A 27,344-nucleotide genomic window follows, 5' to 3' on the forward strand; every position below is an offset into this window, starting at 1 on the left:
TAGACATACAAATCCTTATAATGAAAAACAACAAATGCAAGGTGAAGGTGTTCACAAGGTATGGTAGAAACACAGGAGAAGAAACTCCTTTTCAAAGGATAAAACTGTTAACTCCACTATGGATTAAGCTCACCAGTTTTAAAAATATGCCCTTAAGCAAAGCACAGCTTGACATTGAGCTTTTTGGAAAATAAAATGGATCCACACAGAAAATGGACATAGTGCTCCAGATTCAGGCTTACGGTCACACAGTATTTGGAATTGATCTGACCAGAGTACCCTTGGTGATAAAACAGAAGTACTAGACTTTCACAGCTTGAGTACTATCTATCAATCCCACGGACTAAAATTTAAAAATTGCTCCCAAAAAGAGTAAGAGTTTCTTTATTCTGCTTATAAAACATCATACACTGAAAGGGTAGCCAGAAAAAAGTGTAGGATTTCTTCCCCCCAGGTTTGGGGGAGGAGGCACAGAAAGATAAGAAGTTAAATATTTGCCCAAATATTTCAGTGAGATAAAACTGAATAAATATTAAGAGACTATTTACATATAAATTCTCAATCATACTACTAAAATAGATATTTATTGAGCACTTAATTTTGCTGAGCACTTAATTTTACTAAGTGCTCTATCTCAAAGATTCCTCCAATTAATTTCTAAAGGCAAACCAATTAATACATAAAAACACTGGTTTCAGAGTGCCTAATGCATTCATATTCAACTAAAAACAGCATATAACAGCATGTTCTACTGATAAGAAAAATAAACCAGCTTTTGTTTTGAACAAATTAGACAGAATACCTTCTAAGGCATGGAAGAAAGGAAGTATACGCTATGAATTGGTGAGTAATAAAACCAAAGTTCCCAAATACATTTGAAAGTCATGAAATATTTATATCCCAGTCCTAGTTATTCATTAGAATATATGATGTTCTAAATTACAATTAATGCTTCAAAAACACTATTTCAAAAATCACTCATAGATTCACTGTTGCAAAAGACAAAAAAAGGGTTGGCGAATCATCAAAAAATCTGCAAACAATAAATGCTGGAGAGGGTGTGGAGAAAAGGGAACCCTCTTGCACTGTTGGTGGGAATGTAAATTGATACAGCCACTATGGAGAACAGTATGGAGGTTCCTTAAAAAACTAAAAATAGAACTACCATACAACCCAGCAATCCCACTACTGGGCATATACCCTGAGAAAACCATAATTCAAAAAGAGTCATGTACCACAATGTTTATTGCAGCTCTATTTACAATAGCCAGGACATGGAAGCAACCTAAGTGTCCATCAACAGATGAATGGATAAAGAAGATGTGGGACATATATATACAATGGAATATTACCCGGCCATAAAAAGAAACAAAATTGAGTTATTTGTAGTGAGGTGGATGGACCTAGAGTCTGTCATACAGAGTGAAGTAAGTCAGAAAGAGAAAAACAAATACTGTATGCTAAAACATATATATGGAATATAAAAAAAAAAAAAGGTTCTGAAGAACCTAGGGGCAGGACAGGAATAAAGATGCAGACGTAAAAAAAAAAAAAAAAAAAAAAAAAAAGATGCAGACGTAGAGAGTGGACTTGAGGACACGGGGAGGGGGAAGGGTAAGCTGGGACGAAGTGAGAGAGTGGCATGGACATATATACACTACCATGTGTAAAATAGATAGCTAGTGAGAAGCAGTCGCATAGCACAGGGAGATCAGCTCGGTGCTCTGCGACCACCTGGAGGGGTGGCATAGGGAGGGTGGGAGGGAGACGCAAGAGGGAGGAGATATGGGGATATATGTATATGTATAGCTGATTCACTCTGTTATACAGTAGAAACTAACACACCATTGTAAAGCAATTATACTCCAATAAAGATGTTTAAAAAAAAAAAGGCTGGCAATTAGAAAACAAAGTGATGACATGAATGCCAAACATTCCCTTAGGGCAGGAGGAAGGAGGTTAAAAAATACATTATTAGGGCAACTGAGGAAATCTGAATATGGACTTGATATTAGAAAATAGTATTACATCAATGTTAAGTCCTCTGAATCTAATCATGGTTATGATTAAGAAGGAGAGGTCTAATATACTGGGTGAAGTGTCATGATGAAATTAGGTGAAGAATATACGGGTAGTGATTTACTGCAACTTATCTGTACATTTAAAATTTTTTAATGAAATGATGTGAAATAAAAAATACTATGCATATACATTCTGAAAATGATCATAACATGAGATTTTTGGTAGACCAATTATCAGTTATTTACATAATATTTAAAAAACACGTGGAATTAAGAATGTTTTATAGACATTGGGCTAAATAACCCTATAATAGAAACTGAACCACAAGCATTAAACAATTGTGACAAAACAGCACTCATCTTTTGGCACTTCTCCAAAGAAAACAGAATGGGGGGTTGGGGGGGGTGCCTACTATGAGCATTATAATTATACTCTTATGAGTTAGTTCATTCTATATAGGGAGATACCCACTTTGATTCATAACACGTTAAGAAAAATGTGATATATACACTACTGTGTATAAAACCAGTAACTAATGAGAACCTACTGTATAGCACAGGGAACTCTACTCAGTGCTCTGGGGTGACCTAAATGGGAAAGAAATCTAAAAAAGAGGGGACACATGTATACGTATGACTGATTCACTTTGCTGTATAGCAAGAAACTAACACAACATTGTAAAGCAATCATACTCCAATAAAAATTAATTTTAAAAAAGGGAGAAAAGTACTTTGAGACAATTCAAAAAAAACGAAAAAGAAAAACATGTGAAAATCAAATATGTGACAGCCTAAAAAATGTTTTAACAAAGGTTCCATTCACAGGGGAATTAAAAAAGTAAGTCTCTAATGACACCTCATTTTAGGTAACATTTTCACCGAACATTTAATATTTCACGCTGGCCCTTTAATTTTGTTCTTTTCCTTTAGAAATGCTTAAGTCCAAAGACTATCTACCTGACATCATACCTGATGATTAACACATTTTTCCTGACTGTGTATTTATGGGGTCCCTGCACCGGAATAATTTAATTATAGGTTTTCAACTATGTTTTTTAAAAGTAGAGGAAATATAATCTTCAAATAATTGCAAGCTATGGTATAAAAATGGTGAGTTCCCTAAAACTTCAAAAACTATTATATGTCAGAAAGCACTGTTATAAGATGGTTCAAAATGTTTGCAACCTAGTAAACAAAAATCAAATTGATATATAAATGATAGCTGAAGGATATATAAATGATGGTGTTGTTCAAAGGTTAACACGGGAAAATGTTAAAGAATCTACTAAAAACATTTTTCGTAACCCTTTCCTACCCGCATTCTGAAAACAAAAAAAAAAGTACTACTGGATAACTATATCTTATTGTTATTTACTAATGATATAGACACCTGAGCTGCTTAGGCTATATGTGTTATGAAAGATGAGTATGGATAGAAACAAAAGCATTTTTAAATTTACTAAGCAAAAGTAATGGGGGAAAAAGGTTTAAAGGTTAGGGGAGATGGTGGTAAGAAAATACATTTCTAAAAGAAGAAAAAAACAAATCTTCTTTAAGAAATTCCCATTAGCCAGATGATATCTAAATAAAATTATAAAAATTTGCCAAATCTTGCTTATATAATCAATTTTTAAAATAACTTATTGCAATTGTATGGTGATCTAAAGCATACTGAACATCTGTAATAATTTCGTACTCATGAAATCTTTTTTTGTGTTTGTGAGTTATCTTTAACTTTACCATTTTATACATGAGGACACAAGGTTAAAGACCTTGCTCAAGCTAAAGAGCAGAGACAGGGACTTGAAATAAGTTTAAAACAGTTTCAATGATCAAACTCTCTCAATGTTGTTTATAAACCAATATCAAAATGAAATAATGTAATTAATGTAATAAGAATCCCAAGTGTTAAGAAAACTGTAAGATATTACTACTTTCAGACACCAGGACTCAGATCTGCTCAAAATGATCAACAGTCACTCAAAACTGCAACTGCTGTTAACATACTATAACGTTGAGTTTGAATACTGTCAATGCCACTCAGATGTCTGAACTTTGGTAAGTTTCTTAAAGCCTCAAATTGTTTGAGGTAATACATTCTAATTCCCACCCAAAGATTTAAGTGAGAAATAAATGCAAATCATCTGGCACAGAAGTTGGAAACTTGTCATTACTCAATAACTGATAGCAATTTTCATCAACTGCTTTAGAATTAGTAAACAGGTTCAAGTGTCAGAATTCACTAATGGATTCAGGAGCAGACTTCAGGACTGTGGACTCGAGGTATTATCTTTCCCTAATACCTCACAGATTTACTCAGAGCTTTTCAAGTAAAAATATGCACTGGTAAACTTGGATATAAGAAATTACAGGATAATTATACTGTGATTCCTGGATTATCAATTTTTCAAAAAGATTAGGAGTGATAAGGGAAGCTGAATACAGTTAAATAATAATCTACTGTTAAGAACTTTACATATCATTTTTATATTAAACCAATCATGAATATAATGTGGACTAGACTGCAAAACACACTCAATTTTTAAGGTACAAATAATAGACTTCTGAGAATATTTGCATTTGCTGACAGACACTTGTGACTATGCACTCAAACACACTAAATTTTAAGAAATATTATTAAATATAAACTGAATTTTCTAAGAGATATATAATTTTGCTTTCTAATAAACACCTCTACATTGCTGATCCAAGTTTTTATTTTTTTTTTTTTTAATTTTTATTTATTTATTTACTTTTGCCTGTGTTGGGTCTTCGTTTCTGTGTGAGGGCTTTCTCTAGTTGCGGCAAGTGGGGGCCACTCTTCATTGCGGTGCGCGGGCCTCTCACTATCGCGGCCTCTCTTGTTGCGGAGCACAGGCTCCAGACGCGCAGGCTCAGTAATTGTGGCTCACGGGCCTAGTTGCTCCGCGGCATGTGGGATCTTCCCAGACCAGGGCTCGAACCCGTGTGCCCTGCATTGGCAGGCGGATTCTCAACCGCTGTGCCACCAGGGAAGCCCAAGTTTTTATTTTTTAATTTTAATTTTCTTAGGTCATTTTATAAAAACTCGAGCATAAATGTCAATTTTGATACATAACTGAAATATTTTAATGATGTTTTAACACTTAAACAACATACATAAAGCAAAGATATTAATGAATTCTACATATACTCTACTTACTCCTCTAACATCTATTTTCATGCTTTACAACAAAATTACCTGCATGTTGACTCTTTCAATCACACAAGAAAGGACATGTAAAACATGCATCTTTGTGTCACATTCTGTAACTTGCTGCAGTAACTGAAAGAGTAGTGTGAACACGGTTTCCAAATACTGTAGGTAAAAAGAAAAAATAAAAGTTTGGAATAGAAATGTAAAACCTTTTACATACAGACAGAAATAAGAAATAAAATTAAATCATAATATCAAAGCAATACAAGACAAATAGACAAAACCTTAGCATTACCTATACAACTTCAAAATGATCAAGGTGCCAATATTTAGGGGAGTGATTTTTTTCTTTATTGCTGTTAAATGTGTCCATTTTAGAATTTAGTTCATCTAGACACTGAGTAATGTTTTCAGAGGAAAATTGTATCTAAACGTTTTGTGTATAAATTTTATACTGCTAAACTCAACTTTTAACAGTGCTTTGTCATTGGTTTTCCACATACGCCTATTGTTCTGCAAAGTCTACTTATTAAAGCAAAAGGAATGCCATTATTGCAATCACATACCAGCTGTCTAATGTGGGCCTTAACGTATGCTGCGCAGAGATATAAATTTTTGTAGATAAATACTTGTAATTCTAAGAACAACAGAATATTTCTGATTGGGAAATAGAAAACAAAAATCCTATGTCTGGTTTTTAACTCCTACATCTTGAAAATTATAGTAGGAGTTAACCAATCACAGGATGCCAGATACATAAACATTTGTTCTTTCACATATCTGGTTCATTTTTATATAGATTGGTAAAACCTATTTCTTTCATCCAAAAATACCTAGTGATTCTTTTATTAAAGAAAGTTTTCTGCTCTACAAGTTTCCCCATCTATGACCCCATAAGAAATATAGGTAGACATTTTATCATAAAGTTTTCTTCTTGTTTAGTCCTCTCAAGAAACACAAACACTAATGCCCCAACCTTACTGACATATTTAACAAGTGCTCACTGAGTACCAATTATGTGAAAACACCACACTAGGTGCTGAGAGTTGAGTGAAGGAAAAAAAAAATGAGTAAGACTTGGTATTCTGCTTTTCAAGTAATTTGCAATCTAGTGTAGGATAGACATACAGACAACAGAGGGGGATAACCTAAGGATGAAAAGTAACAGACAAACATGAAATGAAATTACTATGTTTTATAACTGTGAGAAAAAAAGTTCAGCAGTCTACTCCAAAATAGATGACAAGATAACTAAACAAAAAACAAGCAGAATAAAAGTAAACTATTTCAAATTAAAGTTACCAATAAAAGCAATCACTTCCAAAAAATCTAATATACTTTTCAATGCAACTTTAATAAATAACTGATATTACATATATAATTTCAGCTATAAAATAACACAACATTCTAAAAGACATAACCAGAAACTGTTATAAAACCTAGAAATAAATATTCTTACCGGTAGAAACTGATCTGTTCTAAACTCAAAATCATCAACAGGTGAAGAGCAGTTAAGGAATACTGAGAATATATGAAATTCAGAATATATGAAATTTATCAGGATAAAAATTATGTAAAAACCAAATACAACAAACCAATCAAAAATTACATTTTAAACTATCTCATAAATTAATTTTAAAAATAAGTAACAATTTTAAAGTGTTGTTAAAATTCTTTTCAATGAAGTGTTTTAAAAGTTTTTAAAGGATATTTAACTTCAGAGTGGTAGCTGTTTCAATACGGACCTAAAAGAAAGTATACTGTGAATTACGAATCATTCTAGAATTACTAAACATCATTAATAATGAATGACAAAAAATTTATTGCAAATCACTTTCTCTACTTAAAGTCACAGAGTACATTAACATCTAGAAATAAAAGGACATTCTCCTTATTTAGCAAGGACTAAAAAGAAAAAAATAAAAGGACATTCTCCTTATTTAGCAAGGACTAAAAGGAAAAAGTAAAATAGTGTCGATTCCCACCCTTCTCAGTTTCCCATAATTTGCTTAAAGGAGTCTTTAATCCACTGAGTGTTTCCAGGAAGAAAACTAATTTGCCGTAACACTGTGGCACTGTGAGAAGAGTGTGAAGATGGTGTCAGAGGGAAAGGGAAGGTTGAGAAGCAGAGAAGAGAAGCAGGAAAACAGGGTGGGCTTGGAGAAGCTGGTGGATGTATAAGTGAAGAGTGAGGGAGGAGAAGAGAAGGAAGAAGAGGGAGGAGGAAAAAGCACACAAATTCCCATTTGTAACCTCAGTTACAGCAAGTCCCTGAACTAACCAAAAGATAAAGTCTGATATTTTCTAAATCCCAAAGTTCACAAATACAGAAAGATTTGTACAAGCTCTTGACCTTGCCAAATCACGCTTTCTTTGTGTATCAGCATGTTACCTGGGAAAATCATATCATGACAGCATAATCTTCCTATTTCTTTTCGAGTTTTACCTGGGACTTGACCAGCTAAATGGGCATGGGCTACCACACTCAGTTTCCACACCAAGTCACGTGAACTCAAGCCATGATTAAATGCTATACGCTACTCTGTAAAATAATGTATCTAAAACTTTTATTTCCTGGCTAAGAGCCATTACTTTCTTAGATGCTGCTATGCTTCCCACACCTGTAATAGCAACTGGTTTTTCCTTTGCAGCCATTTTTCACAAAGAAACAGTTTTGATCATTTTATAGGAGCTTCTGAGGTCTTGAGGTGCTGATTAGGCATATTCATCAAATGTTAAGTACTCTAGTTCCAAATCCACAGATTCTAAGAGCCTAGAGTGCAGATGTTTTCTCACCTGCCTTTTCTTTTTATTCACTGTTTCTAAAGGTAATATGAACATTTCTAGATTTTTAAATGATTTAACAAATGTGCTGATTATCCAATACATGCAAAGCACTATGCCAAGTGTTCTACTATGAAATGACCTAAGGAAAAGATGACATACTCAAGCAATTAAAAATATTCAACAAGGAACTGTAACTCCCAGGCATTGTATTGGGTGCTGTGGGAAAAAAAGCTGATTAAGACACACCTAGTCCTTGTCCTCAAAAAGCTTACAATCTAGCAGGGGGGAAAACACACCCAGATATTAAATAATTATAAATAAAAATGGCTAATGTGAAGAGCTTAAGAACAGGATAATCCCCCTGAGGACATGAACTATTTCTAGTCATCTTCAAATTGTCAGCATTTAGTACAGTGTAAGGCATATAACTGGCACTGTGGCAATAAGTTAATTCACAAACACCAGGACTTGAAAGCGCCCCCCAAAAGGAAATCAAACTGTCAGCACACTCACCCTTAAATCTCTCTTGATCTTCCTCCACAAAAGGACCAGAGATGCATTTAACCCATAACGATGACATGTACACAAATAAGTATAGGAAAGAGACATCTGAATGAAAACTAGCTGTGTTTTCCCTCCTAACAAAGGGAAGAAGTCAGTGCAGTACTGCATGCAGAGAAAAAGATGAAATTAATCATGATGCACTCTAGTTTAACTGCAAGACTAGGAAGCCAGATCATAAGGGAAAACAAAAAGCACACAGTTTAAGAAAAGAGAGGAGCATTTAAAATACGACAAACACAAATAAGAACAAAATTAGCTATTCCTGAGCTACAAAAGAAAGAGGAAGTACTTACTGCATAGAGACAATGAACTTTGCAGCAATTCACAAGTAACGGGGAAAAAAAATCAGAACCTGAATTTACAGAATGAAGAGGTGGGGACTGTGACAGAAGACTGGCAGAAGAGCGTCTAACACAACTTCTAAGACATGATTCAATAAATACTTGATAAATAAATGCAAGAATACGAAACAAAACAAAACAAATCTTCCCTTAACCAGACTCTAAACATAACTTTTCATAGAATAAACCTAGATTTTTGAAGAAGAAAGAAACCCCAAGTATCCAGAACCAGATACAGACTGTAACTCATCCTGAGTCTACCTTACACCTTCAGCTGAGACATCAGAAAACTTCTAAGAAGATAATAAACTAATTCCATACAGGGGCAAACAAGTGCCATCAAGCCATCAGAATCATTGGAAGAATCCCAGAGAAGCATACAGCAACAGAGAAATGAACAAGAAGAAATCACAGGTCAACACTACTTCCAAAGAAGTCTGCTGCATAAAGGCAAGAGTAACCGGACACTTCGGTGTCCAGCATGAGAATGAGCCTTGGCATAACTGTCAGGGTGGTGGATTTGAGTTCTAGACTTGGAGCAGCCTAATGCTTGACCACTACTACAGCCTGCCTATAGCAGTGAAGGGAATTCCACACACTAGAGCAGTGAGCATGGAGCTGGGACCTGAAATAAATGGCGATGTCTCAGGGACTTAAGACCACCAGGAAAATGTAAGTAAGGCAAACATGAGAGAATAATTATGAAATAGATTCTATTTCTCTGCTGAAAAGAAACAGAATAATAATTTTATAATATTTTATCCTTATCTCTTAACTCTTTCAATAAACATTTTCTAATTTTCTGATTCCATGCTAGGCATAATAAGAGATACTAATATGAATAATATTATCCTACTCATTGGCTCTTTTACTACTTGGTACTATTATGGTACTATTTTTACTCTATTATGCAGTCTAGATCACTGAATTACATATTTTCTTCTGAAATACACATGTAAATAACTTTCCTAAAAGGATAAAAAGCACCTTCCATTTTTTCATCTCCTTTTAAGAAAAACATTCTAAAGCTCATTTTCATATAATATGGGTATCAGACACATCATTACAAAACCAAAATGGACTATAAGAAACTTACTAAAGTTTCCTTTCTTCCTGGTTTTAGAGTGGCCTAATATCTTGATGTCTCAAACACATATTTTTGATATTTCCTTTGGAAATTATTGGGTTGGCCCAGAAGTTCGTTCGGGTTTTTCCCACAACATCTTACTCAATATATTTGCTGAATATAAGTGAATTCAGAATTCATTTTGTGAAAACACAGACTACCGCAGAGTTTAAAACCTGTAACAGTGTTTTTGAGACAAAGGATGATCAAGCAAGAAAACTCAAAACTGTAAGAAAGTGTGACAGAACTGGGAGACCCATAAAAGGCAGAAGAGTGGAAAGACAGGAGAATTTCAATGCACCTTGTTAAAAATACCTCTGCCCAGATCCCAGCTGCACCTCCCACAGTGAATTCAGGGTTTGCCACAGTCATGTACATGTCACTCGAAGTCCCTTCTTAAACTCCATCAACTGGCTTTCCATCTGGAAAACTCCCCATTTCTATGCTGGTAGTCAACCTGCCCATGAAGATGGCCTTTCCTCTGCTTGACAGACAGTAACCCCCACACACCCCACCCCCAAACTATAAACCTTCTGGCTGTACCACAGTCTACATTATACACTGCCTCTTACAAGGCTGAAAGAGTACACTGATGCTAATTTTTAAGTAGCTTCCTGCTTGTTTTATTGAAGGTTGCATAAATAACCTAAGTAAAAAAAAATTTTTTTTTAATTACTTATAATTTCCAAAATTGAAAGGTTATTATTGGATCAGAAACCTTACCACTAAAGAAACCAAGTATGTAAATCAAATATTATGGTTAGAGAATCATCTGGGGGTCCTAGGGAAAGAAAGTTCCTTTCACCTAAAATTTAGTCATTCTGTTTACACTGTGGTAACAACATTCTCAAATCTGAAACTTGCCATAAGCACTGCATCTACTAAGTAACATGTTCTAAGAGGGATGGAAGAAAGCATGCAAAAGATATTTTTTAATGGATTTTTCAATAGAGCATTATAGCACTGTTGCCCTTATAAAAAAATAATAAAAATGGAAACTTACTTGATATCATGTCAAAAAATAAATCCCAAATGGAATAAAGAACCACGTGTGAAGAAAATGGATTTATTAAACAAGAAACAAAAAGAACAAAATCAAAAGAAGGAAATCAATAAATCCGATTATACTAAAATTAAAAACTTCTGCTCAACAAAAAGACAACAGAATGAGCAAAGAAAGATATAGGAAAAAAAAAAAAAAGAAAGATATAGACATTCCACTGCATTTGTAATGTTTTATTTCCTAAATATTTGAAATATATGGAAAATCATTACAATGGAAATATGGAAAATTATTACAATGGAAATATGGAAAATTATTACAATGGAAATATGGAAAACCAGGTACCTGTTATGTTAGCCATTGAATTTTTCTCTTTCCTTGATATAATTCTTAACTTTTAAAAAGTAAAAAATTTAAAGCATCCCCTTTTTAAAGATGAGTCAGAAATAAGCTTAGAGGGACTTCTCTGGTGGCACAGTGGTTAAGAATCCGCCTGCCAATGCAGGGGACATGGGTTCAATCCCTGGTCCAGGAAGATCCCACATGCTGTGGAGCAACTAAGCCTGTGTGCCACAGCTACTGAGCCTGCACTCTAGAGCCCGCGCACCACAACTACTGAGCCTGCATGCCACAACTACTGAAGACCGAGCTCCTAGAGCCCATGCTCTGCAACAAGAGAAGCCACCGCAATGAGAAGCCTGTGCACCACAGCGAAGAGTAGCCCCCATTCGCCACAACTAGAAAAAGCCCGCAGGAAGCAACGAAGACCCAACGCAGCCAAAAATAAATTAAGTAATTAATTTAAAAAAAAAAAGAAAGAAGCTTAGAAGTTAAAATTTTCAAAGTAGCATTATTTTAAACCTAATCAAAATTCCCAACATTTATTACAAAAAAGTTTCCAAATACTGCAATATTATAAATGCTTGCCCATTATGCCTAGATCAAGTTTTAATTGCTAAATACTGATGAAAAGTTATAACACTATTTCAAATAAACCAAAAAAATTTCACTCAATTTGCATTATATTCCTCCAGATCAAACAACACTATCATGCAACTATCAGAGATATTTACTCTACACAGTAGCATCTGATATTATAAAATTTTATAGAGTCCTGAGTTAGGGGTTTTTGAGCACAAGTCACCGGTTCTCCTTGTTTGGCCCTGCAATAAACCTTCCTCGGCTCAAAAAAAAAAAAAAAATTATGGAGTCCTATACCAACTGGAGAAGTTGCTTTCTCCAGTTGCTGCACTATTTCTATTCTGCCACAACAAGCCTTGTAATAACATGGCTATAAGACTAGGAAGCCACATAGACAACTAGTTAAATGTATCCCAACTCCATAACAGCAGCAATCAAGCAAGAGAACACAGACTCTGAAAGCCAAAGCAGATTTAGATTCATCAGAATCTATATACTTCGTGTGTGTATGTTTATATACATACAAATTCACTCATGTATGTTTGTACATATATGTCTGAATGTTTGTACATTGTTGTGTATGTCTGTATGTATAAGGTATTTTCCCACATTTCATTAGCCAGCGTTTCTCACAGGTTGAAATTAGAAGAGTATATCTTATATACTATTGATCTTAAATGTACTTAAAAAAAGCGGGGGGGGGGGGGGGGGGGAGACAATGTATGCACCATGAACTTAGTGCCTTACAAAACACTGTCTTCTTAAGAAGTTATAAGAAAATAATTGTGGCAGGACAAAACTGTAAAAGCGTAAAAATGATGAGATGCAGCCACCAGAAGACGTACAGGAAAAGGGCAAAAGCTGTATCTACAGCAGCATTTCCTCAAAGTATATTCCTTGGATATTAATGTTTTTGTCATCTTGGATAGTCACTACATAGATGTACATTTTAAAGGTTCTTATCAGTCCTACAGTAAAGAGGAGTATTTGAATATTTAGTCCAGTGTTTTCCAAACTTAACTGGCCATGAAACCCTTTTTCCCCAATAATGCTTATTGATGTGATAGATTTAATGTTCTGCTTTTAAAGTGCTGACCTAAATGACTCATTTTTCTCTTCACTTCTCTCCTAATAGACTCATTAAAAAAAGAATATAAGATCCAAGAAACTTCTCTCTTTCCCACAGAAAACTGACCTGAAATTTAAATCTTTTGTAACACTTTCATAAAGCATTTAATGTCTTCTCTCTGATACCACTAATAGAACAGCAAATAATATTTCCAACTAGGAAAACAAAACTTAAATCTTACAAATGCTTTATTCTAAAGCTATTACAAAAGTAAATTAATTCCAGCAAATAGTATTCTTAGAAACAGCTAAGTTTTATTATATTAACAAACTTCTAAGAATTTAAACATGGTAAAATAAAACCGGATTCCCTTGTTTAAGCATGGGATGCTTAAACTATTTAATAATTACAGAATGATATTTAGAGTAAATTCTCAATTATTTACACAAAGTAGGTAACATTTAAGTAGAAAATCCAAAAATCAGTTCTATTTGCTTTTAGAATGTACCATTGCTTCTGCAATTATAATGTTTTCTTAATTTCGTAATTTCTCTAATTATGTTTTCCTTCATTGAACATGAAAAGTAGTTTATATTATCGTGGCACACATGTGAAAACAAGAAAAGTATGACCCAAGCCTTTGCTGAAAAACAGGATAATCGGGTAGGTTCGAAATTTTTTTAAAAGGTGGTATATTGAGAAATGATTAAACAAGATCTTAGCATAATTTGGGGGGGGAATCACTTAATTTTATCTAAAAATAATTAGAAGCTCAGAAAAAAAATCAACCAGATTCACTTTTTAAAGACTATGCTGGAGTCAAACCTAAGCGCAAGACAAAGAAAATGTACAGTAAGTCATGAATATACTTACTCAGGCATAAAATAAAGTACCAACAGTGGGGGTGGGGTGGGGGGAGGATACTGTTCCACACTATGTTGAACTTCTTTTAAAAAACCTCTTTGGGGACTTCCCTGGTGGCGCAGTGGATAAGACTGCGCTCCCAATGCAGGGGGCCTGGGTTCGATCCCTGGTCAGGGAACTAGATTCCACATGCATGCCGTAACTAGGAGTTCGAATGCCACAACTAAGGAGCCTGCCTGGCACAACCAAATAAATAAATAAATATTTTTAAAAAAAAAAAGCCCTCTGAGTAACTGACATATAATAAAGCAGCACACCTACTTGCCTTGAAGGGGAACAAAAGAAGCAACGAAGACGTCATTATCAAGTTTTCAGTAACACAAAATCAAGAATATTATGTGAACACTATACATAAAGTCCTAAAAGAAACAATTCCAAAGTCAAACAAAACAAAACAAAAAAACCCTCAAAACTGAGAGACAAAGAAAAAATCAATAGTAAGGGTGAAACAGATTATGGTGTTATCTTAAATGTAAAAATGACAAATTCTATCCTGAATAAGAAAAAGGACACGTAAAGCTATAAAAGGATTTTTTTTAAAATGCCTTCTTTTATTCTTATTAAAAAATTATAAATAATTTTAGATTAGTAGAGTTTGGTTAAATTTTTTTTCATTTACTAGTGATGAGAAGGGCAAAAAGTAATCAAAGGACTTTCTTCCCTCAAATCAAACTACTCACCAAGGAATAACTACAGCACTGAAAGGCCACCAACATTCTAAAGAAAGATATAAACCATTTCTGAATTTGAACTTTAACATATGTTAAACTTATAAAAATAACTCTTTTAAAACCTTTAAGCAACATACCACTAAGTCTTGATCCTGAAGCAAGTTACAAATTGCCTCATATAACATGGGTCTTAAGTCAGACTTGAATTTCACAGAAATCCACTGACCAATGAGCCAAATCACCCTGCGTCGCAATGGCTTATACCTAGATAGGGAAAATCATGAAATTAAAATGTTAAATATTTTAAGAAGCCTATTTCACTTAGTATATTTCATCATTTAAATCTAAAATGTAGTAAGAAAGCAATATGCATTTTTATATAAAAGTTTAAAAGCACTTTAAATGTACCACAGTATAAATACTAACAAAGTTCTGATTTAAAAAACTGAAAATTCTTATACTGTAAATCTGATTATTTTGTATTAAAGAATTACAACATAGTTATGTACATAAAAACCACGTCCACTTCTATTCCTTAAAGTAACCAAAAAAAGTTAATCTCAATAGGTATAACTAGCTAATGTTCCAAACCCTAAGGCTGGAGAGGCCCCAAAAAGTAATAATAAAGGAATTTTCCAATTCCAATTCTGTTAATCTCATAAAGGTTGTTTTCAGAACACTGTGAGAAATTTCTAGACTTATACAAAATATTCATATAAATTTATATTGATTTCAGCTAAAGTTTCTAATTTTGTAAAAGGTGCCCAATTACAAATTGTGACTCAGATTACCAAGATAATGATTTGTATTTTTAAAGTTATAGAACATTTACAGCAACATGTACATATATTTGTTTCTCTATGGCCATCTTTGCTAAAGAAAAGGAAGGTTCTTTAGGCAAAGAGAAAAATCACTTGTGTCCAAGAATTCCACCCACAAAGTCTCTTCTTGATATTATATTTATTTTAGTGGCAAGATGATATTCATTTCTGGGTGAAAATGTAGTAAACTAATGAATATACCACATTTTTAAGAAAATTATAATCTTATATGATTAAACACGTAAAAAGAATTACTCATTAAAGTTCCAAAAGAAGTGTATTCCCTGCTTTCAAAATGTTTAACGTACCTAAAAGAATTAAAGACCACAAAACTATATACTAGGATTGCAGAAACGAAAGAGAGAAGAGCAGGCAGAGGGAGATGGGATTTGAACAGTCTTTAAGATAAATAGCATTTGGGGCAAAAAACTGAAAAGATGCCACTTCAGGGGACAGGGACAATTTGAACAAAGTCCCAGAGGTGGAAGTAAACAAGACTTGTGTAGAGTAAATGAAGGAACCACACAGCCTTTAATTTTGGACTGAGATCTCTGGGACTACCACATTCAACACTCTGTTCTCGACAAAGAGAATGAAGCTCAGAAAGGTTCAAATTCCAAGATGACAGTCACTTCTGGGCAAAGTTAAGAATAGGAGTCAGTTTGTTCCTCAAAGTGTGGTTCCTGGACCGCAGTATCATTATCTGGAAGTGTGACAGAATCACACAATCTGACCCAGACCGATAACCTAAACCAGAACCTGCATTTTAACAAGATCACCAGGTGATTCATATGGACATTAAAGTTTGAGAAATACTGGTCTAGTTCAGTTCTGTCCAAAAGAAATATAATGCAAGCCAAATATGCAATTTTAAATTTGTTAGTACCCACATTAAAATAAGTAAAAAGATACATGTGAAAATTTAATATTTTTATTTATTGCAATATATCCAAAATATTACCATTTCAACATGTAATTAATACATGGTTGACTGGTCTAGACTAAACAGCCTATAAGGGTTTAAGGACAATCAAAGTGCATAACACGTGTCTCCCTACTAAAGGCTTTCTCTCCATCAAAGGCTCACTAGCTCTCTGAGGGCAGAATTGAAGCCCATCTTATTCACCACTGCCTCTACAAGACACAGCAAATTCCAGGGCTGAAAATATTTGATTGAATAAATGATTGAATAACTGAATGGATAGCTACTTAATGGTCAAAATTACTTTTAAAGCGTCTCCAGCTCTACAATTCTATGGCTCTAAATATTTATAAAATGATCCATATATGGATAGTTTTCTATTCATTTATTAAAGTAGTCAAGATATGTTAACTGATCTATGACTACATGCTAGGCATCCTGACAAGTACCACATCTACAGAAATAAATCACTAGAACTGCACGATTCAAAACAAGAAAAAAGTATCTTGGAATTTTTTTTAGGTGTCTAATTTTAAATGAAGGAAAATTTGTAAAAATTATGAAAGACCCTTTCCCTTCCATTTTACTCATTCAGTACCTAAAATTAAAATAATTAGGCAAGTATTTAAATGTATATTCAACAGAAGAATTGGGCAAAAATCCTACTAAATGTCAGATAGATCTGTACTATTGAATTAGGCACCTCAATACAAGCCTAAAGTGTGTCCAAATACTTTTTGCCATGGTGTCTCTGCAACTCCTCCTCCCCAAAGACTTGCAGTATGCTCTCTCTGTGTGATCCCAAGGCAGTCACCTTTGATGGATGTTACTTTGGTTAGGCTACTTCTGGCATCAGGCCTAGCCTCTGCTAAGTCTCCAACTGGCTTCCTTTTGTACACAATTTCTTTCTAGAATTCAGAGATCTCCATCTTCTGTTACCTTTGCATAAAATTTCCTCCTGCAAATCCCACTACTGGGCATATACCCAGAGAAAACCATAATTCAAAAAGACACATGCACCCCAGTGTTCACTGCAGCACTATTTACAATAGCCAGGTCATGGAAGCAACCTAAATGCCCATCAACAGACAAATGGATAAAGAAGACGTGGTACATATATACAATGGAATATTACTCAGCCATAAAAAGGAACGAAATTGGGTCATTTGTAGAGACGTGGATGGACCCAGAGACTGTCATACAGAGTGAAGTCAGTCAGAAAGAGAAAAACAAATATCGTAGATTAACGCATATGTGTGGAATCTATAAAAATGGTACAGATGAACTGGTTTCCAAGGCAGAAATACAGACACAGATGTAGAGAACAAACATATGGACACCAAGGGGGGGAAGCAGGGGTGGGGGGCGAGGGGGTGGTGATGGGATGAATTGGTAGATTGCGACTGACATGTATACACTAACATGTATAAAATAGATAACTAATAAGAACCTGCTGTATAAAAAATAAATAAAATTCAAAAAACCACAAAAAAACAAAACAAACAAAAATTTCCTCCTGAAAACTAGCTTATCTAACATCAAACACTTCATACATGTCACAATTCACATTTGAAGTAAAATAACAAGAAATGATTTTGCTTATTTTTCAGTTATAAGATTCACAAGTCTTATTCCTTTCTACACTAGACACTATCAGCTAAGTCATACTATGACTTTTTTAAAATTTTAAGCAATTTTAATGCCTTCTTGTTTTCATTAGAAAATCAATAAGATAAAATAAGTATATAACAAACACAGGGTTTTATACTTGCCTATTGTGAATGACTTGTAATTCTGGAAGAAGCTGGTTTTTAAACCACTGATCAAAATCAACACTGTCAAACAGCTCATAAGCTGCTAATCCAACAGCATTATACACTAAGAAGAAGATTTAAAAAAAAAATTTAATTTCAGATACTGGGCAAAATGCTAATTGTCCTTATGCAAGAAAATAGCCTTAAGGACTACTTTGAAATATGTAATATGTTAATAGAGGGAAATCTACAATATGTTAATCTGGTAAATTATTTAAACAGACATTTTAGAAACATTATTTAAGTTACTTTTTGTTTTTCTTAAATACTCCTTAGTGCTTTCAAACAGAAAATTACACTCATTTAAAAATATTTAAGTCAAATTATAAAAACAACATCTGCTTCCAAATAGATGCAATATTTTATGCTATGGGGTCCCTAATTACCCTCTTTCCAGCCTCTTCTCTCACCACAACCCATTAAACTCCATGTTCCAATTAAACCAAAATACACCCAATTCAAAACTTAACTGGGCTTGTTCCTCTTCCCTTCAAGCTTCTGTCCCTACTGCTCCTTCTGTCTGGAATCGCCCCCTCCCCCTTATTAACTCTCACTTATCCTGTGCCCTCACAGAAGACTTCTTTAGGAGCCTTTCCCTGGGTACACCAAAACTACCTTGTAGTTTTCCACAGTACTACATAATTACCACCTATTGTAGCATTAATCAACTGATACTATGTTATAATCAACTGTCTGTTTACTTGACTATCTCCACCACCAGATAGCTCCTAAATTTTAGGTATCTTTGTATCCCAACTCTCCCAGCATTAACACCTGTTACAAAAGAGACACACCATCTTCTGAAGAAATGTTTCTAAATCGTTTTCGTTTAACATACCAGCATCTTTGATTAACAGTGCATTCATATCTTCCACGTTAGTGGGCCCTGAAAAAAAATAAGTATCAGTAAAGGTAAATAAAACTAGTTTTTAAAAGATATTTAAACTCAATTTGTTAGTTTCTCAATTCATTAAGTACAATATATTTTGTGATATTAAACATACACGTAGGTGTAAAGAGAAAGTTTAAGTTTTGTTACCATCACCGTTAGAGAACACAGATACAACATGTAAAGCCATATTACAATTTTAAAAAATCATTATAACATATATGGAAAATGTTAAGTCAAGCAGCGTTCTAGAAAAATATATACCAAATTGCTAACTATTGTATTATACCCTGATTATAAGAGAAAATTCTTAGAAAGAATAAAAAGATGAATCCCACAATAGGAAAAAAAAAAAAAAGAACAAGTATAGGCAATTCACACAAGAAGTTCTAAACATAAAAAATAAACCAGGTTATGACAATACATTAAAGGGTTAACAACAAAATGTAAAGTACAAACAGAAAAATGAGAGCCATTACATAATGTGAAAACTTCAGAATAAAAAGCTGGCAGTCTCTGCACTACTCTCCAGAAAGGAGACTACCATGGTTAAGACAGGAAAAAATACAGTTTACTTAGTAAGTATATTTCTTTAGAATAGAAAGTTTTCTAGCAAGTTTATCAAAGCACCTTTCTGCTGTTAAATATGATTTCTTAAGCTCACTAGTCCAATTACTAGAGTTAAGTACAGCCCTAAATAAGCAAATCGCTCCAGAACTAGAAAGAAAATAACTGAAATCACTGAAAACCTTACCACCATAGAGCAAGTTACTGCAGTGTAACCTAATTAGCTTACCCACTTTCCTACAGTGGTTCAAGAAAAATTGAAAATACAATTAATATTCAAATTATCTTTAAAAATGAACACAAAAAACCTGACGGATAGCTCATTTCTTCCCTTGGTTTATAACTTAAGCAGGAATACTCTATTAAATTTTTGAGAAAACAAAAGCCTAAAAAGTGAGCTACCCTTTATAATACTACAAACAAGATCAGGAATCTCCTTCTCTACAGGAGGTTCTCTTGCTGTTATTTCCTTACATTACCACCTACTCAATACTTGAACCCTTATAATGTGACTCCTGCCCAAACCAATCAAATAATCTGTTTAAGACACTATAAAGTTCAGGATAGTCTTTGATAGCTTTCCCTTGCCCAGCACAGTCAGTTAATTGCCAAAAGTCAATCAACAGTTACTGGGTGTGCTAGGCACTGGGAACAAGGTGTGAACAACACAGATGTGTTCACGGCCTCCTCTCTGAAATTTACAGTACAGCAGACTAGTCAGTGATAAATCACTTTTTACAAATGAACCTATTTACAAAACAGAAATAGAGTCACAGATGTAGAAAACAAACTTATGGTTACCAAGGGGGAAAGGGGGGTGGGGTAGGGATAAATTGGGAGATTGGGACTGACATACACACACTACTATACATAAAATAGATAACTAATAAGAACCTACTGTGTAGCACAGGGAACTCTACTCAATACTCTAATGACCTATATGGGAATAGAATCTAAAAAAGAGTGGACATATGTATATGTATAACTGATTCACTTTGCTGTACAGCAGAAACTAACATAACATTGTAAATCATCTATACTCTGATAATAAAAATAACTAAAAAAATGATAAATCACTTGTGATAGTTAAAAAATTTAATTACTTGTGTACAAAGTACAATGATCAAGTGCTAAAAATTTCACTTCATCATTTTCTCTTAAATCCATTACCTTCTTTCCATTCCCACTGCCACCATTCTAAGGCTAACATTTATTATTTTAACTTTTTCTCTCACTACTTCCTACAGCATGCTCCAAATAGGCTATTTCTCCAACCAATATACTTGACTGCTATTTTGTTTATGCTGCTAGTATGCTTATCACAGCAAAATCTAATTACCACATTCAAGGCCTATCTCATTTGTGAACTGCCCATCCTTGTTTTCTATCTTGAAGGCCACTCTTTCAGAAAAGCACACATTCTGTCTTTCTCAAATTCATGTCTACTATATGATCTAGGAAATAGTGCACTGCACATAGTAGGCACTCAAAATGTTTTACTGAACACTAATTAAAAGATAAATCAAAGTATCACAAAATATACCTCACCTTGAAGTGTTTGCATCATTTCTAAAAGTACAGGAGTCAGAGTCTGATTATATTCATGGAATATATCTATAAATAATACTTCAGTGCATGGCTGTTGGGGAAAAAAATAAATTTCTAATGAAAACAATGGTATATTGCATTGATAAATTCTACATTAAAGCAAAGAATACTCATTCTTAAAACTCTATGTTTCCAATTCTTGATGTTTTTTGAAAAAAAGTTTATTACTGTTTTTTGTAAACACAGTCGGAAATAAAATCAAATTTAATAATTAAATTCTTAACATGGAACGTTTATTTCACTATTTCAATCATTTGGCATTATGCATTCCAAAACACCAAACTGTGGAGAGGAGAAATTTACATTTTTAATTAATAATTCTTTAAATCTAAAATGCAATCTGGAGCCACATTCATTTACAGAATTATAAATGACTGTCCAGGAATTAATATGTTAAAAACTGTATATTTTCTTGGCAATGACCTAAGTAACAACAGCAATTCATGAATTCAGTTCACCTGAGTTGTTCTTCCTTTAACAGACACAAAAAGAAATCACAAATAAAAAGAATGATTCATTTTCATTCTTAAAAGTACTGAATCACTAGATATGTTTCATAATATAAAGTAAAATTAAATTTTGAAGGTATTGTGCTTTATGTTTAAAAAGGAATCTTACAGATATACAGACTGAAATATGTACAGATGAAATGACATGTCATCTCAGATATTTACTTCAAAATAATCTAAGTGGTTTGTAAAAGAGTGCTTCTATGAAACAAGACTAGCCATGAGTTGATAACTGATAAACTAGGTTTTGAATACAGAAGAGTTCATGATATTATTCTATTTTTTAATATGTTTAACATTTTCCATAAGAGAAAGTTTTAAAAACTTAAAGCAGTAAAATTTTTTTTGAAAACTTTTAAGTACTAATATTTTCTATGGAAGCTTATGAAACTAAAAAAAGTAACACACGTTTAGGAAAATAATGGCAAATTACGTAAATTATGTAAACACAACAAAAAGAATAGTTCAAAGACCACATTTGATAAATCTTCCTCAAATGTTGGCCTTATCAATAAATGTATATTTAAAAAGCATTCTATAACTAAAAGCAATGGGCTGGTCTCTGAGAATTATACTAGGTAGTAAGAGAAATAATGTATCAAAAGAAGCTTTATAATTACTGAAATACTTAGGAGGAAAAAAATCATTCTAGCCAAAAAAAGGTAGCTTTCACTGCAAAAACATTTCCTACTTCTGCAACAACAGTTATTTCCCAATCAATCTGTAAAATGAAGAAAAATTCAGTTTGCAAAGCTCCAACTTAAAAAAAATTTTCAGATCTAAGTTCATAATTTAATTAAGTACTTTCCTCTCAAATATGGACTCTTGCAATTATGAATATATGTTCCCTATCTGTCTGACTTAATGCTTGAAATCTTCAATAGAGTATCATTCTCTACTAAGAGTTACAGAAGCATTAAACTTTTCCCTATCAATTTTTCTTTCAATCAATACTCACCCTCAAACTGTATTTCCAAGAATCTCCTCCTGTTTCTTCCACTGCTGCAATTAAAAATATAACAAATGATGCTCTCCACAAATGCAATAATGATGTTTCCAAAATCTCAGTTTGGAAAACAAAGACTTTAAATAATATCAATATAATATAGCTGTGAACTGCTTTAAAATAAAACTGAGAGCGCATGCTTGGGAACACAAGGCCTTACAAAGATTTCTTTACTATAACCTACAGATCTTATCTGTGTACATCATAGTCATCTATCAAGTGCTCATATCCATAAGCATTCTCACTTTCATTAAAAACTCTGTATGGAGGAAAGCTCAAAGTACTTGTCACTCCCAGAGTATGCGACATCACCTGATACACTATCATTACAATCCTGAGAATCATTTTATACAATAATGATGTTTTACAAGTTCAAATGATTAGTCACATTTTCCATAATTTCCTATATTTAAAGTAAAATACTTCAGGGACTTTTAAAACTCTAGGGATTTAGTGTTTCATGTTATAATATTCTATTACTGCATAAAAAAAGCAATAAGAAGCATAAGACTTTAAGAGAAAAAGCAAAAACAAAATATGCATTATACAGTATAGTGCTGTATTTTCTAAATGGATTAAAATATTTTTAAATGAAAAAGAGAAAAAAGATAAGTCTTACAGAAATGTTTAAGGTGTTCTAAAAATATTGGAAACGTGTATAACTACACAAAGGCACCCAGGCAAAGGGATAAGTAGAGGTTAAAATCTAGCCTATGTCTGACCATGGCTGAAGCAATTCACACATGAACACTTCATTCACACACAGGTACTTTATCAGGCACACAATTCCTTGATTTTCTGTAGCAAAGGACCTGATATTCTATCTAGTACTAAAATTCATATAGATAAAAAGAACTCCTATAAAAACATTTTAATCATCAAAAAATTAATTTTAAATTAAAACTTAAATAGGTAATCCATTCGGCAATTCAGAAATTTTCATCTCCAAACTTCTTTCTGAAGTAAAAATTTCTACAAATAAAAAATAATACAGAATGAACCACAAAGATAATAGAGAAAAACAGTTAATTTTATATTTTTGTTTTAAACTACAGAATATATTCATAACATCTAAAAAATTTTATCTTTTTGGAAAAAATTCTATATACTTGAACAAGCATTCATTTTCTCCTTCTCAATTTGTACTAATGGCTAATAAAGAGAGAATGATAAGCTAACTTTTAAAAACCAAGATTCTCAGAACAAAAGTACTACATTCAAATAGTGTTATTATACCTATCTTTCAAATAAATGATATCTATTGATGGAAGGGGGAAAAGAATCATGCGAAAACTGAAAAACGGATACTTACTAAAGCCTTCTGGGTCTTCTTCCCACATTGTCAGTTCTTCTTCAGTTAACAGAAAATAATGAGAGACTAATCTTCGACATATCTCTGTCAAAGTGGGATATGTGAAGAATGTCATCTTAATCTTATGAGCTTCAAGAGTTTCAGGGCTGCTATCTAGAAAAATAAAATTTCCAAGTTAATTGTACAGACATTCTACCCAAGTTGGATTATGTAACTTAAATTTAAAAATACCTCCTATATAGTGGTGTATAAATTTTCATTTCTATTATGGACAAATCTCAAAGATGCTCTTGCCTTTATTCATACCACACACACACCAGTCTTGCTTCTGTCTTACCACTATAGCTTGTACATTTCCATGCTATATTATCACACCATATTGAAGTGACTTACTTACGTATCTCTCTCTGTCCTACAAGACTTTCTCATTCATCTTGATATACATGTACATGAATGAATTCCAAATACAGTTTACCCTTGAACTTTGCGAGGCCATTTACACTCAGATATTTCAACAGTAAATACTACAGTACTACACGGTCCAGTCCGTGGTTGGTTGAATCCTCAGATGCATAGGAACCACAAATACAGATGGCCAACTATAAATTATACTCAGATTAACCTCCACATTGTTGGAGGGTCAACTGTAATATAACAAACAATTTAACCTGTCTAGAAGCAACATCACTTTATACAAGGTCAGAGAAAAGTTTCAATTGTTCAAATAAATACAGCCTACAAATGAACTGCAGTGGTTACTGGAGGGCTTCAACTGATCTTCTACTGTGTTGCAAAAGACAGTTTACTAAATGCAGTGTATGGTTTTTAAAAGCTGGCATTCACATATTAAAGGCTCAAATCCTTATCTCTATTTCATGTCCCAGCAATATTTTATTTTTCAGACTTAAATAAATGAATTTCAAAACACTTACATAAAAATAGCAATTGCTTCACGCTTAGATTAAAATAAGGAAGTGAACAAAATAAAACTACCAGTAAAGCATTACCTTCAAAGTTTTTGGATGGCTTATAAGCATAATTTTTGACAATCATCTTAATAAGATTCATGCACTGGACAATGAATCGTTCAAATGTAACGCCTTCACCAACTTCTGTAAACACATAGCTTACAGAAAATTCCAGTGATCTCTGAATTAGAGGAGTAAATGAAAAGGGATGCTGATCCAAGAAGTCCAAAAGCTATAAAGAAAAAAAAATTAAAATGTATCAAATTCACATAGGAAATATAATCATTCATAGGTACATCTCATAACTTTGGTTATAAACACTTAGCAAGTTTTGAACCTTGGTGGGAAGTCCATGTATATATATATATGCAGTTTCACATGTAATAGACATGTAATATACTTCCTGGCATACATCATACAACAGTGGATTAAATCAGATTATATCTCATTACCTGAATTCTCTATTATTTCTAGTACAAGGTTTGAAATAAACTTACTTCATACTTAATTTGATATCAATGGGCAAATGTGATACAAAAAGTACAAGTATACAAAAGATAGGCTTTTAAAAAGTAATAGAAAAAAAAAAAGAAAAAAAAAAAAAGAAAAAAAAAAAAAAAAAAAAAAAGTAATAGATAAAGGCAAAGAATCAAAAAAGTATCCTGCATCAACTGTATTTCAATGTATCAAACATTCGATGAGAGAGATTTCTTCCTTATAGAAGAATTCCAGCTAATAAATGCAAAAGGAATAACAGAATTATATTGCCATCATTTTGTAACCCCTAATCAAACAACAGATCTAAGCTATGATCATCAATCGCTGCTAAATAAGGGAAAGGCTACTGAAGAACTTTATGATAGCTCACTCATCAATTTTAGACAACCAGACACTGTGCATTTCCTGATGTGATGCAATAGGAAATACACAGCATCACCTGTAAAGTATTCTTGTCATTGCCACCCTCCTCCCAAAAAAAAAAAAAAAAAAAGGTCTGAATGTGATCAAGCCTCTGTATCTAACTAGAAATTTATAACAAATATGGGAGTAGGACAGGTATATATAGAGACAAAGAAATATGTTAAATAACACATCAGGATGTAGGCAGCCAAATCCACAACACGGGAAACTCTACAGGAAATGATCTGTTACCTCAACAAATAAGTAACAAGAAAAAAAAAAAAAAAGACAGAGCGAACCAACACTATTGAATCCTTATTCGAAAAAAATATATAAAAAATTTATGAGAGGGGCTTCCCTGGTGGCGCAGTGGTTGAGAATCTGCCTGCCAATGCAGGGAACACGGGTTCGAGCCCTGGTCTGGGAAGATCCCACATGCCACGGAGCAACTAGGCCCGTGAGCCACAACTACTGAGCCTGTGCGTCTGGAGCCTGTGCTCCACAACAAGAGAGGCCGCGATAGTGAGAGGCCCGCGCACCACGAAGAAGAGTGGCCCCCACTTGCCGCAACTGGAGAAAGCCCTCGCACAGAAACGAAGACCCAACACGGCCAAAAAATAAATAAATAAATAAATAAATAAATTTTAAAAAAACAAAAATTATGAGAGAAATCTGAAAACTGACTAAATATTTAGTTGATATTAAGAAGTCATTCCTACTTTTTAAATGTGATAATATTGTTAGATTATATTTTTTTTAAATCCTTCACTTAAAGACACATATTCAAATATTTATAGATAATCCTATATGATATCTGGGCTTTGCTTTAAAACAAACAGAAAGGAGAGAGAAGCAGCATACAGGTAAAAACAGAATTGACCATGACCTTACTTTGATAATTGCTGAAGCTGAGTGATAACCTCATGTGTATTCAAAGTTACTCAGTTCTATTTGGAGGCATATTTTAAATGTTCCAATTTTAAAAGCTTTAATAAAGTCATAAGACCATAAATATGAATTTCATAAATTATATTATATACTCACACTGTGTAGCCCCACTGCCTAACCACATCATTTTGTTTTACTTTGCTATGTGTTTTTTGTTTTTAACTTAAAGGATCTAAGTCAATTTTATCTGGATCTTGGATGAGGTGGGCTTTGCTGTTGAGGCTCTTTGGAACATGAGAGTTGGAAATGAAGACAACTGAAACTGAAAGTAACTGCTATCCAACCACAAAAAATAAGAACAGCTCATTTCTACTCCTTTGCTCCACCGGCCCCACCAGGGAACAGACAACCTCAACCCTATTAATGATCCTTCAATGAAAAGGGGGAAATATGCTACAGATTTAGATACTGCCACCTATCTTCAAACACCTGTTTTAAGTCTATGCAGTCCTCCAACCAGGTCTTCCTCACTGCTATA

The 27,344-nt window shown here is 33.4% G+C and overlaps 1 protein-coding gene across 6 annotated transcripts in view; it reads right to left on the minus strand.

Moving 5' to 3' along the window:
- IPO11 (importin 11) overlaps positions 1–27,344 on the minus strand; it is a 239,983-nt gene that overhangs the window by 157,731 nt on the left and 54,908 nt on the right. For all 6 annotated transcript variants that reach the window (XR_014262244.1, XM_082457116.1, XM_082457118.1 and 3 more), the window contains 10 exons: positions 25,058–25,250; positions 24,051–24,203; positions 22,691–22,734; positions 21,164–21,254; positions 18,998–19,045; positions 18,118–18,223; positions 14,740–14,866; positions 6,908–6,941; positions 6,656–6,696; positions 5,242–5,358 (listed from right to left, as the gene is read on the minus strand). Coding sequence is in view for 5 of the 6 variants with exons in the window: in XM_082457116.1 (XP_082313242.1) it covers positions 5,242–5,358; positions 6,656–6,696; positions 6,908–6,941; positions 14,740–14,866; positions 18,118–18,223; positions 18,998–19,045; positions 21,164–21,254; positions 22,691–22,734; positions 24,051–24,203; positions 25,058–25,250 (954 nt within the window). In the remaining variant the exon portion in view is untranslated. The remainder of the gene's footprint in view (positions 1–5,241; positions 5,359–6,655; positions 6,697–6,907; positions 6,942–14,739; positions 14,867–18,117; positions 18,224–18,997; positions 19,046–21,163; positions 21,255–22,690; positions 22,735–24,050; positions 24,204–25,057; positions 25,251–27,344) is intronic.

The sequence above is a fragment of the Balaenoptera physalus genome, assembly GCF_965194825.1.
Source record: "Balaenoptera physalus genome assembly, chromosome: 3".
In the NCBI taxonomy this organism is placed as follows: Eukaryota; Metazoa; Chordata; class Mammalia; order Artiodactyla; family Balaenopteridae; genus Balaenoptera; species Balaenoptera physalus.